The sequence below is a fragment of the Carassius auratus genome, chromosome 13, assembly GCF_003368295.1.
Source record: "Carassius auratus strain Wakin chromosome 13, ASM336829v1, whole genome shotgun sequence".
Classification (NCBI taxonomy): Eukaryota; Metazoa; Chordata; class Actinopteri; order Cypriniformes; family Cyprinidae; genus Carassius; species Carassius auratus.
In genome coordinates this window covers 9,307,742-9,330,571 of record NC_039255.1, presented here as the reverse complement: position 1 = coordinate 9,330,571, position 22,830 = coordinate 9,307,742, and the positions used below count along the sequence as shown (strand labels likewise).

The 22,830-nt window shown below is 36.8% G+C and overlaps 2 protein-coding genes and 1 non-coding gene across 3 annotated transcripts in view; 2 read left to right on the top strand and 1 right to left on the bottom strand.

The window, feature by feature from the left end:
* LOC113112553 (WD repeat- and FYVE domain-containing protein 4-like) overlaps window positions 1-9,410 on the top strand; it is a 47,209-nt gene extending 37,799 nt beyond the window's left edge. Inside the window, 15 exon segments of the mRNA XM_026278230.1 lie at window positions 91-133; window positions 307-426; window positions 532-649; window positions 844-953; window positions 1,896-2,049; window positions 2,207-2,298; window positions 3,264-3,476; window positions 3,795-3,927; window positions 4,849-5,006; window positions 5,157-5,315; window positions 5,456-5,635; window positions 6,909-7,091; window positions 7,564-7,660; window positions 8,332-8,452; window positions 9,051-9,410. Coding sequence (XP_026134015.1) covers window positions 91-133; window positions 307-426; window positions 532-649; window positions 844-953; window positions 1,896-2,049; window positions 2,207-2,298; window positions 3,264-3,476; window positions 3,795-3,927; window positions 4,849-5,006; window positions 5,157-5,315; window positions 5,456-5,635; window positions 6,909-7,091; window positions 7,564-7,660; window positions 8,332-8,452; window positions 9,051-9,117 — 1,948 coding nt within the window. The 3' untranslated portion in view covers window positions 9,118-9,410.
* On the top strand, window positions 5,856-5,962 carry LOC113113291 (U6 spliceosomal RNA). Its single transcript, XR_003293567.1, has one exon. It is a non-coding gene; the product is annotated as a U6 spliceosomal RNA (small nuclear RNA).
* A 6,099-nt stretch (window positions 9,411-15,509) lies between the features above and the next one.
* LOC113113166 (V-set and transmembrane domain-containing protein 4-like) lies at window positions 15,510-18,721 on the bottom strand. The gene is made up of 6 exons (XM_026279339.1): window positions 18,658-18,721; window positions 17,452-17,559; window positions 17,235-17,268; window positions 17,010-17,134; window positions 16,601-16,659; window positions 15,510-15,764 (listed from the first exon to the last, which is right to left on the bottom strand). The coding sequence occupies exons 1-6, from the start codon at window positions 18,719-18,721 to the stop codon at window positions 15,603-15,605; spliced, it is 552 nt and encodes a 183-aa protein (XP_026135124.1). The 3' UTR covers window positions 15,510-15,602.
* Window positions 18,722-22,830: the final 4,109 nt, after the last annotated feature.

The following is a 22,830-nucleotide window of genomic DNA, read 5'->3' as shown; positions in this document are numbered from 1 at the left end:
AGGGTATTTGTCAAATAAGTAAGAAAGAAATATCACAAATTGTTTGACATAAAATATTTATTCAATTATTCTTTTGTTGTGTTCATACAGAAAGATGGCAGCAGTTGAGAAGACTGCCCTAATTAAATGGCAGGTAAAGAGCCTTTCAATACATGCATCATTATTAACCATTATTTTTTATACAGTGAATTGATTGAATATTTATATAAATATAAGCTCTTTGAAAATTAATTTTACATTAACACAAATGCATATTTTTTGGTATTATTTTCTTCTGTTCTTGACAGTGTGTATCTTTTTCCATAGAGAGGAGAAATCAGTAACTTTGAATACCTTATGCATTTAAACACACTTGCTGGGCGGACATACAATGACTTGATGCAATATCCTGTTTTTCCATGGATCATTGCTGATTACGAATCAGAGGTAGAACTACTATCGCCCAGACTTTACATTTTGACCTAAAAATGTTCTTTTTTTTAATGCTAAAACATTTTGTTTGTTTGTTTGATCTTATTCATCGCTTATTAGACTCTGGATCTGTCCTGCCCTGCTACATTCAGAGATCTGTCCAAACCAATGGGAGCTCAAAATGAGAAGAGGAGAGAGAAATTCATTCAGAGATACAATGAGGTGGAAAACAGTGATGGTAAAGCATATTTGTATATGCACCTGTATGCAGCTATTCTGTAACTGAGACCAAAAACCTATTGCTCAAACAGCTGAAGTTCATGCAGTTTGTCTGTTTCACCTGCAGACATGGAGGCTCTAGGTGTCTTTTATGTTTTATTGGACATTCAGGGACCAATGCTTTCATTTACTTAGTGAATGTGTTGATTACAGGTGATCTGTCAGCTCAGTGTCATTACTGCACACACTATTCCTCAGCAATCATAGTGGCCTCGTACTTGGTGAGGATGGAGCCTTTCTCCCAGACCTTCCTCCACCTGCAGGTAAACTTCTCGCCTGTTTGACCAGCCTCAATTACATCACACAACTGTTGTTACATGAGACACAGTGCTACAGAAACTCCAATAAATAATGTGTATTGGCCTCTTTTTATTTTTTTATTTTTATCAAATGAAGCACAAAGCAAGTCAGCATGACAGAACTTCTATAAAATAAAATTTTTCTAAATTGAACTATGAGGATGAAATGAGCTTTATTGTTCTTGGCCTTGTTTGGGCTTGTGTTCGCTTTTCATTTTTTCTTTCCAAAACCAAATTAGGGTATGATTTTAATATGTATGCAAATAAATTATTTTGCGTCTCTTGCGCGCAAAATCACATTTTGTTTTTAAAGAATATCTCATTTATACACATGGAACCAATTGATTAAAATAAAATGTCATGCATATTTGATAGCTGGTGTAACGTAATGCAAACATTAGGCTAACACTTTGCAGTGATATTTGCTTCACTTGAGCAGCTTTTCTCCGTACAGTAATATTCATAATAAGATTTGTGCCACTAACAGTATATTACTTTCATTCAATGAGGGCATTTGCTTTTACTGCAAATTACATAACTTCTCCAGAGATTTTCGTCAGGATGTATAAACTCCCTTGAAAAATAAAAAGCCTGAATCAATTGCTTGAAAATGTCTCAAATCAAGACAATTGTTTCTTGACTGATTCATACACACACATGGGGCCGTTTTAGTGTTCCAGGCAGTCTTGCTGGCGGTGGAGCTCCCAACCTTGTGTTAAACAAATACATATGATGACATGACTTTTTTCATCCTCTGTGATTCTTCTTTACTTCTTTGCTGTTTCATTGCTCTAAATTGTGTTTCTATAGTTCTTTTCATTATGCCACTTTGCTTTCAAATAACATTAGGAAACGCAGACTTCCCTGAGTTTCAAACTTTGGTTTAATCTTTTTTTTTTTTCATAGGGCGGAATGTTTGACGTTCCAGAGCGGATGTTTCACAGCGTTCAGAATGAGTGGGAATCTGCATCTAAGGACAACATGAGTGATGTCAGAGAGCTCATTCCAGAATTTTTCTACCTCCCAGACTTTCTTGTAAACTCCAACCAATTTGACTTTGGTAATTTATTAGTATTAGCTCAACAATTGAATGTAATTGTATGCCCCCCCCCCTCCCCTCGAGTTTAGAAGCATAGAAAAATAGAAGCTTGTTTTTAATATTTTGTTTGTAAATAGTCTGCTTCATTAATCTGTAAATGTGTGTATGGATAATACAGGTTGCATGCAGGATGGAACACCATTAGATGATGTGGTTTTGCCACCTTGGGCCAAAGGAGACCCACAGGAGTTCATCAGAGTGCACAGAGAGGTCAGTTTCTCTGGTCAAGGCAGTCCATCAAACTAAAAATAGGCCTTACTGTGGACCACCAACATCACAATATCCAATTATGCTTTAGATGCTGCTCTACTTGCTCTTAGACTATATTGTAAAAGACAACGAGGGTCAGTGCAATCAGAGCACAGAGCAAAGTTTTTTGAAAGCAAGCATAGGGTTAAAACAGTTTCAGTGTTTTGGCACCATTTATATCCAGATAAACTTGGTGATGGTTAAATAATTTTTGCAGCTGCTTTATTTTTTGCCTTTCTTGAGATAATAAGCACTTGTTGAGTTCATCAAGGAAGCCCCATTACTCTGTTTAACGCCCTTGTAATTAGAAGATAACAAGCCCAATTCAGCGCAAGTACAATATCTGCACTCTCCTATAACTCCATTACTGAAGCCTGCTGGTTATTGGAATGAATGCTTTCTTTCTCACTACGTTACGCCTGCAGGCATATAAGGGCCAGGATTTATCAGTTCCCAATCTACAGAGCAATATTTGTATCATTTCCAGATGGCATAAAATGAGCTATTCAGTCTGCTCACCTTCCTTCATATGCAAATGAAGGCTAATATAGGGATCTTCCACAATTTAGTGCTTGTGACTTAGAGCTGCTTGGATTATACTTGTTATTTTAAGTGTTTTTTTGTTTTTGCTTTTGTATACATGTTTGTTTTGTTTGGACACTTCAGCCAATTCTAAAATACTTTAGATAAAAAAAAAATACAGACTTTTGGAATATAATTTTATATCAGATTGTTTGAACTGTAATCAGTTGCCAAGATGTAATAATATCTTTTTAAAACACATTATTGTGCAATCTCTTTGACCTGACATTTGTAAGCACAGCTTTTCCGGCTGCACTTCTACAGAAATAAAAGTTATGGCATCACTGATAGCGTATTAGTCCCCATCCAAATCTCCTGACTGACTGAGTTTGTGCTCTCTGCAGGCTCTTGAGAGTGATTACGTGAGTGCACGCCTGCATCTTTGGATTGATCTGATCTTCGGATACAAACAGCAGGGTCTGGCCGCAGTAGAGGCCCTCAACACCTTTCACCCATATTTCTACACTGACAAACACGACAGAGCGAGCATGAAGGATCCTGTCGTGAAAAGCACTGTCCTTGGCTACATCAGCAACTTTGGCCAAATACCTAAGCAGGTACACCAGTTGAGCACACTGTTTAAAGAATATTAGGAGATCCTCTAAGCCTCTATTTAATTTTTTTTGTAAATGTTTCTGGGCTGTACATACAGAATGCAATTTTATAGCACTTTTGACAACCAGCTATACTAGGGATGCATCCATATTACAATTCTGGCTGATGCCGATTACAATTTCTGTGTTATGGCTTTGGTTTATGCTTGAGATATATATATATGCCGCATTTCCAATGTTTGGTAAGGTTCTTTCCGTTAATGAAATGATTTATTGTGATACTGTATTCTATAAATACTAAAATAAGTTTTATGCTTCCAGCTCTTCACAAAACCACACCCTAGCCGCACATCTCACAAAGGTTCTGGTGGGAAAGAGACATCAGTATCCAGTCAGATAACCCCATTTTTCTTTAAACTGGACAAGCTCAAGCTTTCCGCCCAGGCCATTAAAGGTACTGCTTAAAATGAACATTTACGGCTCTGAGGTAGAGACCCCCTTCCCCCCATTTAATCATTCATAGTCACATAGTTATTTTATTCCATTCCTCAATTATTTTTTACAAGATGGGGCCATGTCTACAGGGAGCAATAGGAGCTGTAAGGAAGAAGATGCTGGCTAGCCTTTTCGCAGGCTCATTTTCTCAGTCATAGCTCAGCTCGGCTCCATTCAGCTATTTGTTAGGCCACTCTTGAAGATACAGCCACTGAGGCTTATTTAATAATCTGAATGTCTCAAAAGGATCTCTCTGGAAAATTAGATGATTCTCTTTCTATCTTTCTCACTCTATTGTCTCTCACTCAATATCTTTTTCTCACATCAGGCGTTACTTTATCATTCTGATCTGTAAATCCTACAAGGAAAGATTTAAAGGGCATTTTGAGAGAAACTTGCGATCATCTTAGGCTTCATTATGATTTTTGTTACTATTCTACTGTCAGTGAGCAGGGAGACTGTGTCACCGTATATTGTAGGTCATTTAAAAGTAGAATACTCCTTTTTTTGTTTCAACAATTTTTTCACAATGTAAACATGATCAGTTAAAATGACTCAAATGCCTGGTTCAAAAGTTCTTGATAGATTGATGCAATAACAGTGTAAAAAGACAAAATGCATGGTCATTTCAACAATGTTTTTTTGTTAAATATATAATATATAGCAGGTTTAACATGTTTAAATAGACATTAACATTTACAAGTTCTCAGTCATTATTATTAGATTATTTTCTGAAAGAAATGTATCCTTTTATTCAGCAAGTCTACATTAAATTGAACAAAAACATTTACTATATATATATATATATATATATATATATATAAAGAGTACGAGCATGTAACACTGCATAAACCTGTTTTTCTGTTGTTTCTCTACCAAGAGCTCACGCTGGGTCCTGTTGGTCAAATAGTGTGTAGAGAGAAAGATGTATTGGTCGTGGAAAAAAACAAAATTCTCATCCCACCTCATTGGAACACATACTTCAGCTGGGGCTCTTATGACCAGACCTGCTCTTTTGGGAGCTACACAGCTGAAAAGGTTTGCTTTCATAGTTTCCTATAAATAAATTTACATGATGGTCCTGCTTGTAGTGTAGTCCTATTGTGTAACTGAAGAATTGTTTATTATTATATGAGGTTACGTCTGGTTGGCTGTTAAAGTTTGATCGCTTAATTACCTGTGTTTCAGAGCTTTGCAGTGTGTGAGAGCCTGTCGGACTGGGGATATGCTGTATGTGCCGCCTGCCCCAACAACAGCACCATCATCACGGCCGGGACCAGCACTGTAGTCTGTGTGTGGGATGTCTCCATCAGCAAGGACAAACTTAAACACATGAGACTCAGACAGGTCAGATTCACATGAGTTATCATTCCTAGAGAGCCATGTTCATGCTTTGGTGTCACAAAGCAGTTCTGAAATGTTGATATTCAAAACAGTGGGTTTGTCTATTTTTTAATGAATTAATAAATGTTTATTTTCCATCCTAGACCTTGTATGGACACACAGACACTGTGACGTGTCTGGTAGCTTCAGAAGCACATAGCATGATTATTAGTGGCTCTTTGGACCAGACCTGCATCCTGTGGGATCTGGAGGAGCTCGGCTACATCACACAGTTACCAGAACATTCCTCTGCCGTGTCTGCCCTGGCTATTAATGACCTGACCGTGAGTACCCTCTAGAAAAAACATACACGCTCTGAGGTCAGCCTGGATTTTTCAGCCTCCAAATCTCTCTCCATCCATCTCACTCCGGCACATTTAATTTGGTTAGGGCCTTTCGGCTCATGTTGCCGTCTGGATGACACATTTCCACCGGCTCATTTGCACCAGCAGAGTGGTTTCTGAAACTCCCCTCAGCCAGATGTGTGAAGGAAGGGTGGGCACATTGCTCGCCACGGCGGCACATATACTAAAATTGGATCGATACAGAGAAGATTAGCATGGCCCCTGCGAAAGGGTGACACGCGAATCCGTGAAGCGCTCCATCTTTTTTTGGGGAAGTCATGGCCTAATGGTTAGAGGGTTGGACTCCCAATCGAAGGGTTGTGAGTTCTAGTCTTGGGCCGGACGGAATTGTGGGTGGGAGTAGTGCATGAACAGTTCTCTCTCCACCTTCAATACCACGAATTAGGTGCCCTCCCCGGGCGCCGCAGCATAAATGGCTGCCCACTGCTCCGGGTGTGTGCTCACAGTGTGTGTGTGTTCACTGCTCTGTGTGTGTGCATTTCGGATCTTCGGATGGGTTAAATGCAGAGCACAAATTCTGAGTATGGGTCACCATACTTGGCTGAATGTCACTTCACATCCTTTCCTTCAGACCTGCTTTAATGCTTAAACCCCGTTACACAGCATGAAACATACCTGCTGCGCACAACACAAGAGAAAATTATGGAGATATAGTTCCAAACCTCCTTCACCTAATTTGTATTAAAGCAAATTGAAAGTATTTACAGTCATTTATCCATTTATTATTATCATCATACTTCATACATTTTATGGGTTGCTTTTTTTAACTAGAAAAACAACTTTGAATGTCAGCATGTCAGAAAGTTTAAAAAAGCTTAAAAAAAAACTTGTGTATACGAGAGATATATATTACCATTTTTTATGTTTTTGAATGCAATCTTAAGTCTTTAGTGTCACATGATTCTTCAGAAATCATTCTAATATGCTGTTTTGGTGCTCAAAAAACATTTCCTATTATCATAGTTGAAAACACACATTTTTCAGAAATCACCATACATTTTTGAGGTCTCTTTGATGAATCCAAAAAAAAAAAAAACTTTTATGATTTTTTTATAACAACGTGAAAGTCCTTACTGTCACTTCTGATCAGTTTAATGAATTATTAAAAAATAAATAAATTACTGAGCCCGAACAAAAACGGTGTCTTTTTGCCTGCTATGTGCATCATTAATCACCATTCTGTCTCTCTCAGGGTGAGATTGTGTCATGCGCAGGGACCCATTTGTACTTGTGGACCATGAAGGGGGAGCTTCTGGCCTCTTTAAACACTTCCTGCCGGCCTGAAGGAAACATTCTCTGCTGCTGTTTCACACAGAAGAATGAGTGGGACCCCCGCAACGTGATCATCACCGGCAGCGCTGACGGCATCGTCCGGGTACGTGCACATCTTCAGAACGGGATTTTTCGGTGCTCCTCCGAAGGTTCTGACTGAAAGATGATGAGGCGTAGCATTCACGCAGCGAACTTTATAATCACAGAGTTTAAATGAGAAGTCTTCTTCAAAGACTACACCTTTGTGTTTAAGCAATAAATCTTCCTTGTAGCGTTTTCTGCTTTAATAGTCAGGTAATATAGCTGCAAAATATTAAAATATGGTAACTGGGATATTGAAATGGGGTTCACGGGCTTGGCTGAGAAGTCCCACAGAAGCATTAATAGTTACATGTGCTCAACTTTAGATTAGGTAAGAGCAGTTATTAAATCAAAATGCTTTTTAAATTGGGCATCAAGTGGAGCCTGGACCTGCGACATCAATGGCCGGCAGATTTGATTTATGAATATAGCTTGAATCGCATTCAATATTTCCCCCCTATTTTTTTTTCATTAACCGTGTGGTTACCTTGCAGATATGGAAGACTGAATATACTAGAGTACAATTACCTGGACATGAGGAGTGCTCGGTGCCTCAAGGGGATGTTTTGTCGTCAGTTCCTGAGGAAGCAGGTAACACTAATACACTTCACCTTAAGTGCAGAATTGAAATAGTGCGTGAATATGTGCTTTCGTTCTCGCCTCTGTTCATAGGAGCGTTATAACCCACAAGCTTCCTTAAAGACCAGCATGAAACAACAGGAACTCAATGCTGGAATATTGGAAAACAATGTGCTTTGTGACGTCACGAGAATCGTTATTTTTTAATATACGAGTACTCTTTGAAATTAAATAGGCAGACCAAATACTAGACATTCTTCAAAAATGCTGTATAAATAGGATTACATCTGCTCTTAAGTGTGATGGTGCAGACTCTCAGCCGGAGGTTTGTTTTTGAGCGATCCGAAGAAAAGTTCATAATGATCTACTGTTTTGTGCGACGCATTAGGGCTAGCTGCAAGGAATTACAGGGCAAAGTTATTAAACATACAGCCTGTAAACACTGATGAGCAATTTTGCTGATGTAGGCATGCAATTTAGAAAGCAATAATAACCAAATCCAATTTGGTACACATTGGTTACAGCACAGCGTCAGTGCGTGTAAGTATCAACGCGTTTAAATTAAATTGGGGGAACTCGAAACAGTGAAGGCTTTATATTAGATGTATTTCTCTCAATTTAGCAACGTGCTGACCATAAATAATCTCTTTCTCACATCTCACTCTTGCTTTTGCTTTTCTTAGACAGCTGCTCATGGAAGTGGGAAAGACACCTGGTGCTCTGTCGAGAGTTAAAACGCAATCAGGTCATCTCTCGTCGACGCTGCAAAAATAACCCTGCGATTACAGCTCTGGGCATATCAAGGTATTGAAGAAAGGCAGGTCTCTCAGACCAAAATATGATCCGAAACCTGGTTTCAAATGGATCCTCTAATGTTTAAAATGATTCAGTACAGGATTAAAGGGTTAGTTCACCTAAAAAAATATAATTAAGTCATCATGTACTCACCCTGGAGTTGTTTTAATGCCATATACCCTTCTTCCTTTTTTGAAGATTTAAAAAATAACAGTGGATAGTGACAGCATCAAACTGAAATGTAATTTATTATTTACTGAAAATCTTGACCTTGTCCGTTGGTCTTCTGTACATGAATTTGTTCATTCTGACTTACCCACAAAAAGTTTGACACATGATGAAAGTGATACTTACGGTCTTATTAAAAAAAGTTGGATGCTGGTCATGATCCAATGCCATTATACAGAGAAGTGTGAGCAGGACATTTTTTTTATTTTTTATTACTACTCCTGTCGTCCAGAAAAAAACAAGTAGGCCATGTGGCATTAGAACAACAGTGCGGTGAGTAAGTAACTGAATTTCCATTTTTGGTGAACTATCCCTTTATGCTCAATATGATTAGCAGTCTTTAGTCTTTTCTTCTGAAGATTTTAATTTGTTCTTTCAGAACGCATGGCACACTGCTGGTCGGTGATGCCTGGGGCAGGGTGTACAGCTGGTCCTGTGAGAGCTAGGATCAGTGGGTCATCCATCAGTCAGTGTTAAAGTCAGCTGTAACTGCAGCTGAATACAGCCACATGCCAGCGGAGAGACCAGCTTAAGCACTGCCTACATATATATGCACTTTGCTCTCACCACTTCCAGCTGGACTGCTGACTTCAGGAGACCTACTTTGGGTCTGGTGAATTACAGGGATGACGCATTCTTTCTTGGACTGAGTGAGGCTTGCTGGCCACAGTTGGAAATGCAACACTGCTTATTTAAGAAATTAAAGATGATGGCATTTAAAAAAATAAATTAGGCCCAGTTGGTTGATCGGTTTTATTGTATAGTAGCTCTCTTTCTTTCACTGGACTCCCAGAAAACCAACATACTGTTTATTTCATAAACATCGGTATGCTCGAGTTTCAAAAGGCATTCACTTGCGTTCCATTATATATTTTTGTTTTAAACTACACCAGTGGAGTTTTATTTTATTTTATAAAGCAGCAGGGCTCTGTTTACTAGTTGTGTTTTATGTTGTAAGATTTGTTTTATATAGTATATACTGTATATCAAAAAGATTTTATTAGTTAAATTTAACTGTAATTAAATCCAAATAAAATTGCTCACTCAATATGCGGTTCTGCTAGCTCAGTGGGGGACATGCTACTGTTAAAGGGCTGAATCAACCTCCTCAGCCAATTAGAGTCAGAGTTTCCATTGCCAGTGTGCCCCAGATTCCCATCACAGAGGGTGTGGATCTGTAAAGCTGCATTTAGATGCATTCCATGATCTGGAGAATTCTGAAATACATGCCAATAAATTATGGCATACAGGAAACAACAGTGATATGCTGTTTTGACTGTGTAAATAATTATTATTGGTAACAGCTAAATTTGTTAAAATTATTGCATTCGTGTGTGTGTGTGTGTGTGTGTGTGTGTGTGTGTGTCTAAAAATCTGCAGTTGTTAATATTTTAAATGTTTTTGAAAGAAATATCTTATGCTCACCAGCTTAAAGTAGCTGTTTTCTATTTTAAATTATTTTAAGCTGAGTTGGTGTTCAAGAAACATTTCTAACTCTTATCAGTGTTAAAAACAGTTCTGCTGCTTAATATTTTTGTAGAAATTGTGATTTCATTTTGTCAGGATGTCAAGGATTTTGTAACAATGTAAAAGTCTTTACTGTCAGTTTTGATCAATGTAATGTGACTTTGCTACACAGAAGTAAAACCTACCCCAACGTTTGAACAGTAGTATTTATTAACATATAACCTCTAACCCTTTCATAGGCATCAACACAATACGTGTAACATCATCTGTTAAAGATGCCAGATGCCATGTTTTGTTTGCATACAGCCCGAGTCTGACATTCTTTAATGAATCATGAGTGAGTGTTTATTTCACAGAAATACTAGCAAATGTAGCCTAAGCTTTCTGAGAATTGAACATTTGTACATGTGGTTCTCTGGCAGCATCCAAAAGTTGATCTAATGTTTTTTGTAGTTGTCAGGGGTACTGCGGTAGTTAAATCCATAGAATATATATATATACAATTATTATTATTATTATTATTATTATTATTATTATTATTATTATTATTATTATTATTATTATTATTTTGTAGTGTCTGTTGTTTGAAATACTTATTTCTTAGACACTCGGCAACATATTCATGCTTCCAGGGCTGACTTGTTGAATAGACTCAACTGAAAAAAAAAAACATCAGGTCTCCCTCTGTTCAGCTGTCCAGATGTATTGTGTACACTGTGTATTAATTTGCTGTGTATTAAAGGGCTGAGTCTGGGTCTCTCAAGCAAGCAAGCAGCAGTCAAAGAGCTGTAAATCCTGGGAGCTCCCACCAGGCCACGCTTCACTTGCCTCTCTGGGGAAGAGGGCTAATTGTTGCTTCCCTCCAACCTTTGGAGACTGTCTTCTCCTAATAGCTGTCATGAAGCAGCATGAATAAGCCAGCGATGGGGGTCGGGCCATAAAATAAATAAATAAACCGGGGATGGCGATCTGAAATCAGCCATTCCATAAGGCTTTGTAGGCTATAGAGAGCAATGAAATGGGGTTGCCCTCAAAATATGGAAATTAAAGAAATGTTATAATCCATTGTATTCACTGTAGTAAGATTATATGTTTATATTTAAAGGAATCGTTAGTTTAAATAATGTTTGTTCCTAATTTCAGTTTATTCCAAATAATGATACCATGTATAGTGGTTTATTTTATACGGTGTCTTTAAATATCCGCATTTGAATGGAATTTTGTAGTTTTATTTGTATAGAAATTTTTTTAATGCAATCGATAATTGAACCGCAAGAGAGCGCAGTTGCGTTTGTAAGAGGGCGTTCGAGTGGAGATGTGCATTTTTTAAATTTTTTTAAGAAATGTAACATTATAAAATGTATAAACAAAAATGCCTAGAGCGTAAATAACAACCATCCATTGAGAAATGGATTCATTTTCGATAAAGCGTTGCCATGGACAATATGATGTCACACCGCTGGATGGCGCGAATCGAATCGTCATCACTGTGAAAGTTAAGAAAATAGTGTTTAAAATAAAAGTCTTTGGAGTTTAAAATAAAAACACATAAGTTACGCTGGAAAGACTTGAGTGTGAGTAAACAACTAACGTTACATGTTTGCTTAACTCTTTTTTTTTTTAAGTTAAGTAGGCATACATAAATGGCTGTCGTGTAAAAATTATGTTAAGGTTACACATCTCCGTTAGGTCAACTGCTTGCGAGGAGAAGAGTGGTGTAGAAATTCTTCAGATTTTCTCATTTGAAGTATCTATGCGAAAATAACAGCATATGGGTTTGGAACAACATAAGCGTGAGTAAGTTTAATAATCACAGACTTTATGTTTTACAGAAGTTGCAGCTCAGTGCGGAAATTTTGTTGTTATTTTTTCTTTGATGCTGTCTCCTCATATTTGGTCAAGGGTGTTGTTCTAAGCAACAGAACTGAGAGTAGATTAATTTGCTCTGCTTCTGATGACCTAATAGTTCGTGGTACACACTGTGTTTGTGGATTTCTGTCCAGACTCGGACTACTCGACTAACTGTTACCCGACAGATTTTCCTACCAGGGTTTACTGCACATCCCTATTTCTCATGCTTAAAAACATTTAATGTGTCTGCACTACTGTAATGGTATTTTTACTCTTAGGATAGGTGTAGACTTTAATAAAACACAATCTAATAGGTAGAAAAAAATATTTATTGGTTTCCTTTTCTTCAACCGCGAATATACAGTAATTCATAATTACTGTATTTGCATTACTGTTAGGGTAGGTTTAGGGTTGTGAAGGGTGTAGATGTTAATAAACCATAATGATATTGGCAGCATTTTTCATTGTAGAATTGTATTACCCAGTTTTAATGGAAGGTTTTTTCAAATGTTTAAAAAAAATTCCAAGATTTTATCTCTTTAATTACCAAGTTCATAAATGATGTTACTGATTTGGGAAAAAAACACACAAAATTACATATTTTCAATAAAAAAAGTGATTGTGGACTGGATATTTTTTTTTACCTTTTATCACAGTTTTGGGCATGTCAAAGATTAGTAACAAGATTGGCTTTGATGCATTGTTAGTTTTTGTGCGGCATTAGATTTTAATTTTTTCTCCCTCATTTGTTGTTGGTGGCTGTTTTTGCCCCATTGACTTCCATTATAACGACATTTTTTGACTGCAAAGCCATGACACCATATAATCATGCATTCTTGATTGTTTGTGGTTTTCCCATTTGGGAAAAGGTAAAAAATTTTTTTTTTTTTTTACAGTTGATCACTAGGTGGCACCATTAACCCTTTAGATAGGCCTTTGCAAAAAAAGGCTTAGTTTCTGGCTTGTATATGGAGTTATATGGAGTATAACAGCAATTATAGTGTTTGTGTGTGTGTGTGAGATTCTTGATTTCTAGCAAAATCTGACAGGGTAGGACAAATCGACAGAACAACGGCTTTCATTCTCACTTTGCTCTGGGTTTTGTGCTTGCAACATCTGCACCCACTGTAGTTCTATATATAAAAAAAAGGCACGACCATGGCATAAAGTCATAACTCAGAAAATTTGTGGTTTCGAATCTCGAATTGTAGGTGGGGGAGTGAATGTTCTGTGCTCTCTTCCACCTTCAATAGACCCTTGAGCAAGGCATCAATACAGCAACTGCTCCTAAGGTGCTAAAGCAAAAAATGGCTGCCCATTGCTCCGGGTGTGTGTGTGTGTTTGTTTACTACTTACTGCTGTGTGTGTGCACTTGAATGGGTTAAATGCAGAACACCATACTTGGATACTCTTTCTCTGAGAGGATCTGTTGTATCATATCATGGGGAAGTCGTGGCCTAATGGTTAGAGAGTCGGACTTGCAGTAGAAGGGTTGTGAGTTCGAGTCTCGGGCCGGCAGGAATTGTGGGTGGGGGGAGTGCATGCACAGTGCTCTCTCCACCCTCGATACCATGTCTGAGGTGCCCTTGAGCAAGGCATCGAACCCCCAACTGCTCCCTGGGCGCCGCAGCATAAATGGCTGCCCACTGCTCCAGGTGTGTGTTCACAGTGTGTGTGTGTTCACTGCTCTGTGTGTGTGCACTTTGAATGGGTTAAATGCAGAGCATGAATTCTGGGTCACCATACTTGGCTGAATGTCATGTCACATATAAGTAATCCTGCAGAGCAAAAACAAAGCTGGACCGCAGATCATCATTACACTACTAGAAGAAACTAGTAGACAGATGAAGAGTATAGCTGTATTTACGCTCGACACTAATGTTTAAGAGTGATCCAGTGCTAAGGACGCAGGAGAAACTGCATCTCCCTCTGAGCTCCCTCTCAGGCCCCTCTGCCATCCTCACGCTATATCTGCTCATTAATATGCTCTGTGACCACAATGAAGGGGGAGAGTTGCTCTCTTTAACCTTTGTGCATGTGGCTAATTGTGCTAAGTAGAAGCGCTTAATAGACTGGAACATAATCACCACATATCTCATGAAGAGAAGCAAATGACCTTCTCAAAAGACAATAGCCATCTCAAATTTAATACCTTGGTGGGTTTATGATATTAAATGTCAAACCATTTTTTGCTCCTCTGAATAATTAAATCAAATAAATGATAGCACCTAGGCAAAACCATCTTGTAGCCTAACCCAATTATAATGCACTGTAAAGCTAATTATTAAGCATGATTACAATTAGTATGATTTTAATAAATGTATCCATTAACGGGTTAATCACTGGCTCTTAGCTGTGTTTAAAACCACAATTAACGGTCTGGTTTCTACAGCTTACAGTTAGGAGCAAAATATGCCTTTAAATTTGAAAGAAATAAAGAATTGAAATGTATTGTTATAATTATCGATATCGATTGATATGAAAAAATTTATTGTTATTCTGTATATTTTTTTGGCCATATCGTCCAGCCTTAGTGTGAGAGAAACGGTGAGAAAGAGACAGACTAAACTCAAGAACGGTCAATAAGAGAGGACAAGATGAACTAAGACACCATAATGCGGATTGTATCAGTGTTTGTTGTCAACAGTTCAGAAGATGTGAAATAAAGTTCATGCTTCTGTAACAAAATGTCCCTCACATGGCTCCGGGGGGTGATGATTAAAGGCCCCCATTAGCGAATCCATGCATTTTGGTAAGTTAAATATCCAGATTTCAGACATAATAAAAACTTCTGTTGGGTGCCAGAAGACTTGCAGGCTGACGCCCACAGTCAGCAGATGTTCTGTTTATACATTGTAAAAAGTAACAAATTAAGAAACAAATTATGATCGCCTCTGAATTAGAAAATATTACAGAATGTATTATATAAATTGCATTTATAGGCATAAATAGAAAAGTATTATGCATGTTGCTTAAAATGTAAATATTATGCACATAAAAATAATTATAAAAATGCATTATTATTATTATTTTTTTTAGATAGTCACAGGCAAGTTCAATTGAAATATCTAACTTGCCCTTTAATAACCTGTATTTTTAGTTATGGAAAGTAAACAACAACAAACAAGGTAATTGATCTTACAGGTCTTATTCTGGTTATATCACAGGGTTAAATGTTCTTTGATATGCTTCAATAAACTACACAATGATGATGACCTGTTTAAGTGTGCATAAATGAGACAATAATATAGCCATGTGCTCTGTTTGCTCATACTGTATCATCCTCTGCATTTAGAGGAGTAATCTTTATTTTATACAACACAGCAAAAAATTTAATTGTTACATTCTTTACAAAATTGCATCGTCAGATTCCACATGTTTGGAGTCAAATCCATAATGAAAAAAAAATTAGCCTAAAAAAAATTTTTAGGCTAAAGAAAAATGGCTCAAATTCATAGGTACATAAATGTGCCCATGCATATATAAAAGAAAATGCTGCTTTTGTATTAAAGATTTTATGCTAGAAATACTAATACGTGTGAAATAACAGAACATCAGTACGTAGGAAAAAAATATTTTATTCTTATAAATAATTCTGGTGTGAAACTAATATTTACACTTGCTTCTCCACAAAGAATATTTGGGCATATACAGTCCCTGTGCATTGTGTTTTCGGCTCAGGTTGTGCACATCCAGTCAAGTCTGTTTTTAGCGCAGGCTTCGGTTCCACCAGCTCCAGCTCTGCATATGTCAGGCTGTCCTCTACCACCCTTGGCTTGAAGACGAGAAGAGAACAGGGCATTTCAGATACATGAAAACTACAGTATGTTGTCAGAGGTCTGAAAGAGCAGATTCTCTGGGGAAATTATAGGTGTAATTTTAGGATTGTTCATAGACGGTTCTAACTAAGAGTCTAAAGTATGTTGGAACGGTCACTTCATCTGATAAACATATATTTCAGATGGTCAAAGGAAAATGGAATGCAAAAAAGCAAGTGGACAGAACAGCAGGATAGATATATAAATGTTCTCCAATCCCCTGCCAGTCACACTTATTTAAGGAAGTCTGTGTCCTGCTAGAAGAGTCTAAAATGCTTGTTCATCGTTGACCAACCAGATTACAACTTGATTTCACAATACAATTCTGGACCGTAAAACATTTTCTGATTTTGTGCTGCTTTTCAGCATTTCATTGATGATTTCCCTGGAAACTAATCTAATAAGAATCAAGCATGTTAAATAAATAATCACGCTTTGGAAAGTAATAATAGTAAATAAAATTATAACAGCCATAAATGGAGGTTGGTATAGCAATAACTGTGGCGAACATAAAGCTCAATGAGAAAGCCACATTATTTCCCTCTTGCATGTTTCTAGTCTGTGAAAATTCAATTGAGAGGCTAAAAACAGTGTGTTGTTTGATGCAAATATTATACAATTGTGAATAAAAGGATTATACATACAAAATTGATTATAAAAAGCAATTTAGCAAGATATATATTTAGGACGATTATGAAACCCTATCATCATCACTTAATCTTTTTAATGCTTTAGTATGAAAGAAAATAATGCTCTTATGTAAAATGAGTTCAATAAAATTTAGCATTCCTACCCTTTTTGTAGGTTGTGCCTTTAAAAGTTTGGTCCTTCGTGGCTTTCTTGGTACAGGTGCTAGAAAAAAAGGAGAGAGAGAGAGTGAGAAAAAACAATCAACATTTGCTAACATTAAATAAGTTAAAGTGTTCATTAACTTTGGTCTACATATAATTTCACTCTGAATAACAATTCATTAATGCATTTTAAATGAACATGAATTAATGAATGAACAATAGTATATATTCATAAATTAACATCAACCTATATTATTAAATGCAAGAAATGCTCATTCATTGTTCAAAATAACTAATGTATTAACTAGCTTAACTGAATTGAACCTTCATGTACAGTGTTATCCAACATTTTGATAACCCATTCATTTTTGATTTGGTGTTTTAATGTAAGGGTTTCAGTCTGTTATGTACCTTTAGCTGGTATCTGTGGTGGTGGTAGTGGTTCGGTGATGTCTCTGAGCTGTGGTTTGTGCCGTCTCTCTTTTCTGTGCATTGCAGGAGAAGAGCTGCACACACTGGTTACTGTTTCTCCCGAGCTAGATATAAAAAACGCAATGATGTTATTAGATTCAGTCTAAGAATCAATCAGTCAATTATAACAGTAAAGCAGTGATCAATCATTTTGCATTGGTTTACCTGTTTTCTGGACACTTCACAAGGTAATAACTGGCTAGATAGATATAGAAATGAACAAAAATAAAAACTTAAATAATATGTGTGTAGTAATAAGAAAAACAGAATCATGCGATAAGAATACAATATGTTTTTATATATTTTGAAATGCATTTGCTTTGATGACACTGTATTTTTAAAAGTTTTATGTAAATGATAAATGATCTTAAAAGCTGATCACCTCGTAGTCTTCGTCTGTGCTGCAGGTGCTGACATGTGATAGTCATGGCAAAGACAAGCATACAGACCAGACCGATAGAGCAGATGAGCGCAGCACACAGATACAAATCTGAGAAAGATCACAGCAAAACAGTGTGCTGTAAACATTAATTACAACAAGCCCTGACCTTGCAGACGACAAATAAAAACTTTCTTTAAAAGTGATAAATCAGTTACCTTTTTTATTTTAGTTTTAGTTTTAAAGGGATACTCCTCCCCAAAATGAAAATTTGGTCTTTTATTACTTACCCCCATGTCGCTCCAAAACCTTAAAAGCTTCATTCGTCTTTGGAACACAATTTAAGATTTTTTTGGATGAAAACTGGGAGGCTTGTGACTGTGCCATTGACTGCCATGTAAGTCACAATGTCAAGATCCAGAAAACTATGAAAGACAATCGTCAGAATAGTCCATCGGCCATCAGTGATTCAACCGTAATGTTATGAAGTGACGAGAGTACTTTTTGTATGAGAAGAAAACCAAAATCTTTCCCTACATCACTGTAGCGCCATTTTGGAAAACACTTGCTGAACCTGCTTTCTTCTTGTACAAAAAGTATTCTTGTTGCTTCATAACGCTATGGTTGAACCACTGATGGCAGATGGAGTCCTTTTCTGGACCTTGACACTGTATTTTACTTGGCAGTCAATGGGACAGTCACAAGCCTCCTGGTTTTCACCCAAAATATTCTAAATTGTCTTTAGAAGACAAACAAAGCTTTTACGGGTTTGGAATGACATGGGGGAAAGTGATTAATGACAAAATGTTTATTTTGGGGTGTAGTATGCCTTTAAAAGATATGGAAATAAAACTATAATTTATCAACCCACAATAATGTATTTTTTGAATTTGTATATAAATGTAGTGTAATAATGTAGTGTAAATGTTGTAAAGTATCATAAGCCAAGGTAGAATCCTTATTCCAATATATAAGCTTGAGCAGAGCTGACCACAAAAATAAACCCAACGCTGTGAGCACACTTGGTTTACACTTGGTTGATTTTGGTTAGGTCTTTCTCCACCAGAAAAGAGGAAATGTAACACACTTGCTAAGTCTGTCCAACACTGTAAGCTGTGATCTTATCCACTTGATCAGTGACAGAGATTCCAGACTGCAATAAACAACATGTTGCCTTATTTTATTAAAAATAATGAGGTAACAGCATACCTTCAAACATGCGCCATATGACGTCAGCTTTTCCTGTGCTCGCTATATGATGTACTGAAAACATTCAAAGAGACAAAAGAAAAGTATGAAATGTGAAAATAGGAAAAGGTAAAATGTTTATAAATAATTATATAAAGGAAGAAACATTTTATGATAAATTATTTTATTGACCTTTGGGGTTAGGTCTTTTTTAATGTAATTTTTTTTTTTATAAAGTAAACTGTTTTTGAGTTCTTGTGGATTGTTTAATCGTGCTTAACATTTGTATTGCAATTTTACAATCTAAGTTTAGGGGGATAACATGATAATGAAACGTATTAACATTGTTGCATATTTTAATGCTCAACCTGGTCATTCTCGCCAACATCTTGTATTCCGTGCAGATTTTTTGCAGGGTTGTGCTTGATGAGGCTTCAATATGACCAGGCAAGGACATTTAGATTAAAAGGAATTTGGGTTAGAGTCCTCTAAAAATATTTAACCTTTGACCCTGAGAAATGTGGCTTTAATAAATCTATCACAGAAAGCTCATAAACAGCTATTAATACACACAGCACACCTTACATCAATGTTTAAATTACTTAGTCTACTATTAAATACTTTTAACATTTGTTTACCTGGGAAACAAAATTCAGATTTTGAGATCATATGGAAAATCATATTTTCTCTCATTCTTTCATTAATTTTTCTTCTTTAAACGCTTACTGCATTTAGTTTTTTTTAAAGCATGTCAGGTCAGGGAAAATTGCTTACAGATGTTTGAGGGCACTGGTGGACAGAATAACTTTACAAAATAATTGAATGATATTTAGTTAAAATGTCATATTAGCTGAATAAAATTTAGATAATTGTATGATGAAACGCAATAAAGGTTCTCTCTCTCTTAAAACTGAAGTTTTTGTGCTACTTTCATAAAAAAAATATATATAAATAAATAATAAACTGTTTTCATGAAGTTTCCATTTGCTATTGGCCAGCCAAGAACCAACCAACACCATTGCTCGAGTCAGTGTTGCTTTGATGGGAAGGTTAAGATGTTAAAGAAATGTAAAGGTAAACCAATCTACAAATGGAAATCTACATATTCAGTTAGGAGAAGGTATTTAAAACTTAAATTTCACAAGGGCTGAGCTAAAAAAAAAAAAAAAAACTTCCAAAAACACCTACATAAGCCTTGATCAGCAGCGTATTAAAGAACTGTGTTCTGAGTCCTAACGGATCCTGTTGTGCATCTCTCACATGCACTATATTAGCACTGACTCCATCAGCAGCAGGTATACAGTTACACATCTGATATGCATTTTCTTTAACAACAAAGCCATTCTATTTAACCCCTGCTAAACTGAAGGGTTCAGCATATTTTCAGATCTGCAGACCCATTGTGCAGTTACATTTGAGAACACGCTACATCCAAAGTCAAACGGGTGGGGAACAACATATGTAGAATGCCGCTTTTGTTTTGGAAAGGCATTAAGTCATTTTCAGGCTGACCCTGTGGCTATAGAGTTGATTGAAGCAGTTAACCCAAAACTGTGGTCCTGCTTTGGTCTGTTTATGGGGTATCTCAGCTGGTTGACATTTTGTTGTGTATTTCACAAGACAAATTCCCTTGTTTTAAGTCAACCTACTACCTCCATTTCCTTCCTTTATTTTTTTTTTTCTTGTATTTTTGTGTCTCAATTTGGTTAAGTGAGGTATCTGTGGTTGTCTAACCCCTGCAATAATATTCTGTTGCTTTTATTCCTTCAAAAACCGCATCTTTATGTCTGTGAAAGATATGCTGATGTTTTTCTTCAAATAAATCATCAGCTACATATGCACTTTATGGAATAGTTTAAAAAAGTATTTTACTGCATTTATTTATTTTCTAAACGTACCCTACAGTGATTTATAACTTATAAAATACAAAGACTTTACTAAAATAACTTTTAGTTTTTTTGATTTAGCTTCAGTCATACAAAGACATATTTTAGATGCGGTGGTTGTTCATAGCCAATGATGGAGCATAACTGTAAATAACAGCATAACTGTAAATAACTTTTTGAACTTTATAAATTATTGAGCTACTTTAAAGAAATAGTTCATCCAAAACGAAATTGTTTCATCATTCACTCACCCTCATGTTGTTCCAAACCCATATGACTTTCTTTCTTCAGTGGAAGATAAAAGAAGAAGTATGACTTGTGGACTGTATTCCAATCCTTCTGAAACCTATAATAGCTTTGTGTAATTTATGATTCATTGAAAATCTTTACATCTGACCTAGTTCTCACTGGCACGTCCTTGAGAGAACAAAACGTATCTTGTCAACTGACTTGATCCGGTTCTCAAAATCGGGCTGACTAATTCATAGACTAGACTTATCCAGTTCTCAAATTCAACGCTTGAAGGTGAAGATTTTCAATGAATAGCTTACATTTTAGAACGTCATTGCAGAAATCAGGCCTAAGTAAATGATGACAGAATGTTTATTTTTGAGTAAACTTTTACTCCAAGTGCATGCAACTAATACTTATTTGTTTTCTTTATTGCTGCTAGCATCTGGCAATTGCCATTTATTAGACAGATGATTAATCCAATGGACACTGATGCTTTGGGCACCTCTTGCTGTCCCGAACACAAAAGGAAAACTCATAATTCAGCCAGTGTAAATGTTTTCAGTTTGTATTCCCTGCCAAGTCTCCTCTCTCTGTCTCTACAAGTTGGCTCTCGTTAACAGCCTCATGGTCCTGTTTGTTTTGGTCCAGAACCTGTTTATCGTGGAAATTATGTATATATATGTGGAAGGTCGAACCCTAAGACTTACAAACACACTGAAGCTAGCATGTGGAAAAGGTTTTCAGTGCGAGAAATGGGAACGTTTATGCCTCATTTTCTCATTGTTATTTGAAATTTTATGGACAATTCAGAAAAAACTATTTGGATTTGGGCTTTGAACTGTTGACATGGAGTTATGTCACTGTGTGTGAATCTGATATAGTCACTCTTTGTGATGTTCTGAAAAGAAAGACCACCCCCTCTGCAAAAGAGGTTTACAAATAGCTAATAATGAACTTTGTCACCAATTGTGGAACTGGAATTGACCCTGTGCTGGATGAACTGTAGGATTAGTGAACTGGAGGAATCGGCTGTTGTGTGGTAGCCCTGACCATGGCAAGACATCACTCTTCGACAACATCCAGCGTAACCACACTGTTGGCTGGCACTTCTGACTAGTTCATGAATTGAACGTTAGTTTTATACTCCAGATTGCTAAGTAGTGCCAGTAGTGTGATCTCACTGAAAATAAGGTAGAGTCTGAAGTATGCTACATGCTAAAGCTAATGGCAATACCAAAATGAGAGGATGCATATTTGATAAATCAACTGAAAAAGGTAAATGCTTCCATTTAGTGAAACAAAACAAAAAAACAAACTTTGCATCACATCAGACAATAGTAGCCTTAAAGGGTTAGTTCGCCCAAAAATGAAAATTATGTCATTAATAACTCACCCTTATGCTGTTCCAAACATGTAAGACCTCCTTTTATCTTCGGAACACAGTTTAAGATATTTTAGATTTAGTCCGAGAGCTCTCAGTCCCTCCATTGAAGCTGTGTGTACGGTATACTGTCCATGTCCAGAAAGGTAAGAAAAACATCATCAAAGTAGTCCATGTGACATCAGAGGGTCCGTTGGAATTTTTTTGAAGCATCGAAAATACATTTTGGTCCAAAAATAGCAAAAACAACGACTTTATTCAGCATTGTCTTCTCTTCCGTGTCTGTGTGAGAGAGAGTTCAAATCAAAGCAGTCTGGATATCTGGTTCGCGAACGAATCATTCAGTTCACCAAATCGAACTGAATCGTTTTAAAACGGTTCGCATCTCTAATATGCATTAATCCACAAATGACTTATGCTGTTAACTTTTTTAATGTGGCTGACACTTCCTCTGAGTTCAAACAAACCAATATCCCGGAGTAATACATGTACTCAAACAGTACATTGACTGAACTGCTGTGAAGAGAGAACTGAAGATGAACACCAAGCCGAGCCAGATAACGAACAAAACATTGACTCGTTCACGAGTCAAGAACCGTTTCTGTCAGACGCGTCTGATTCGTGAACCGAGGAGCTGATGATACTGCGCATGTGTGATTCAGCGTGAAGCAGACCGACACACAGAGCGTCACA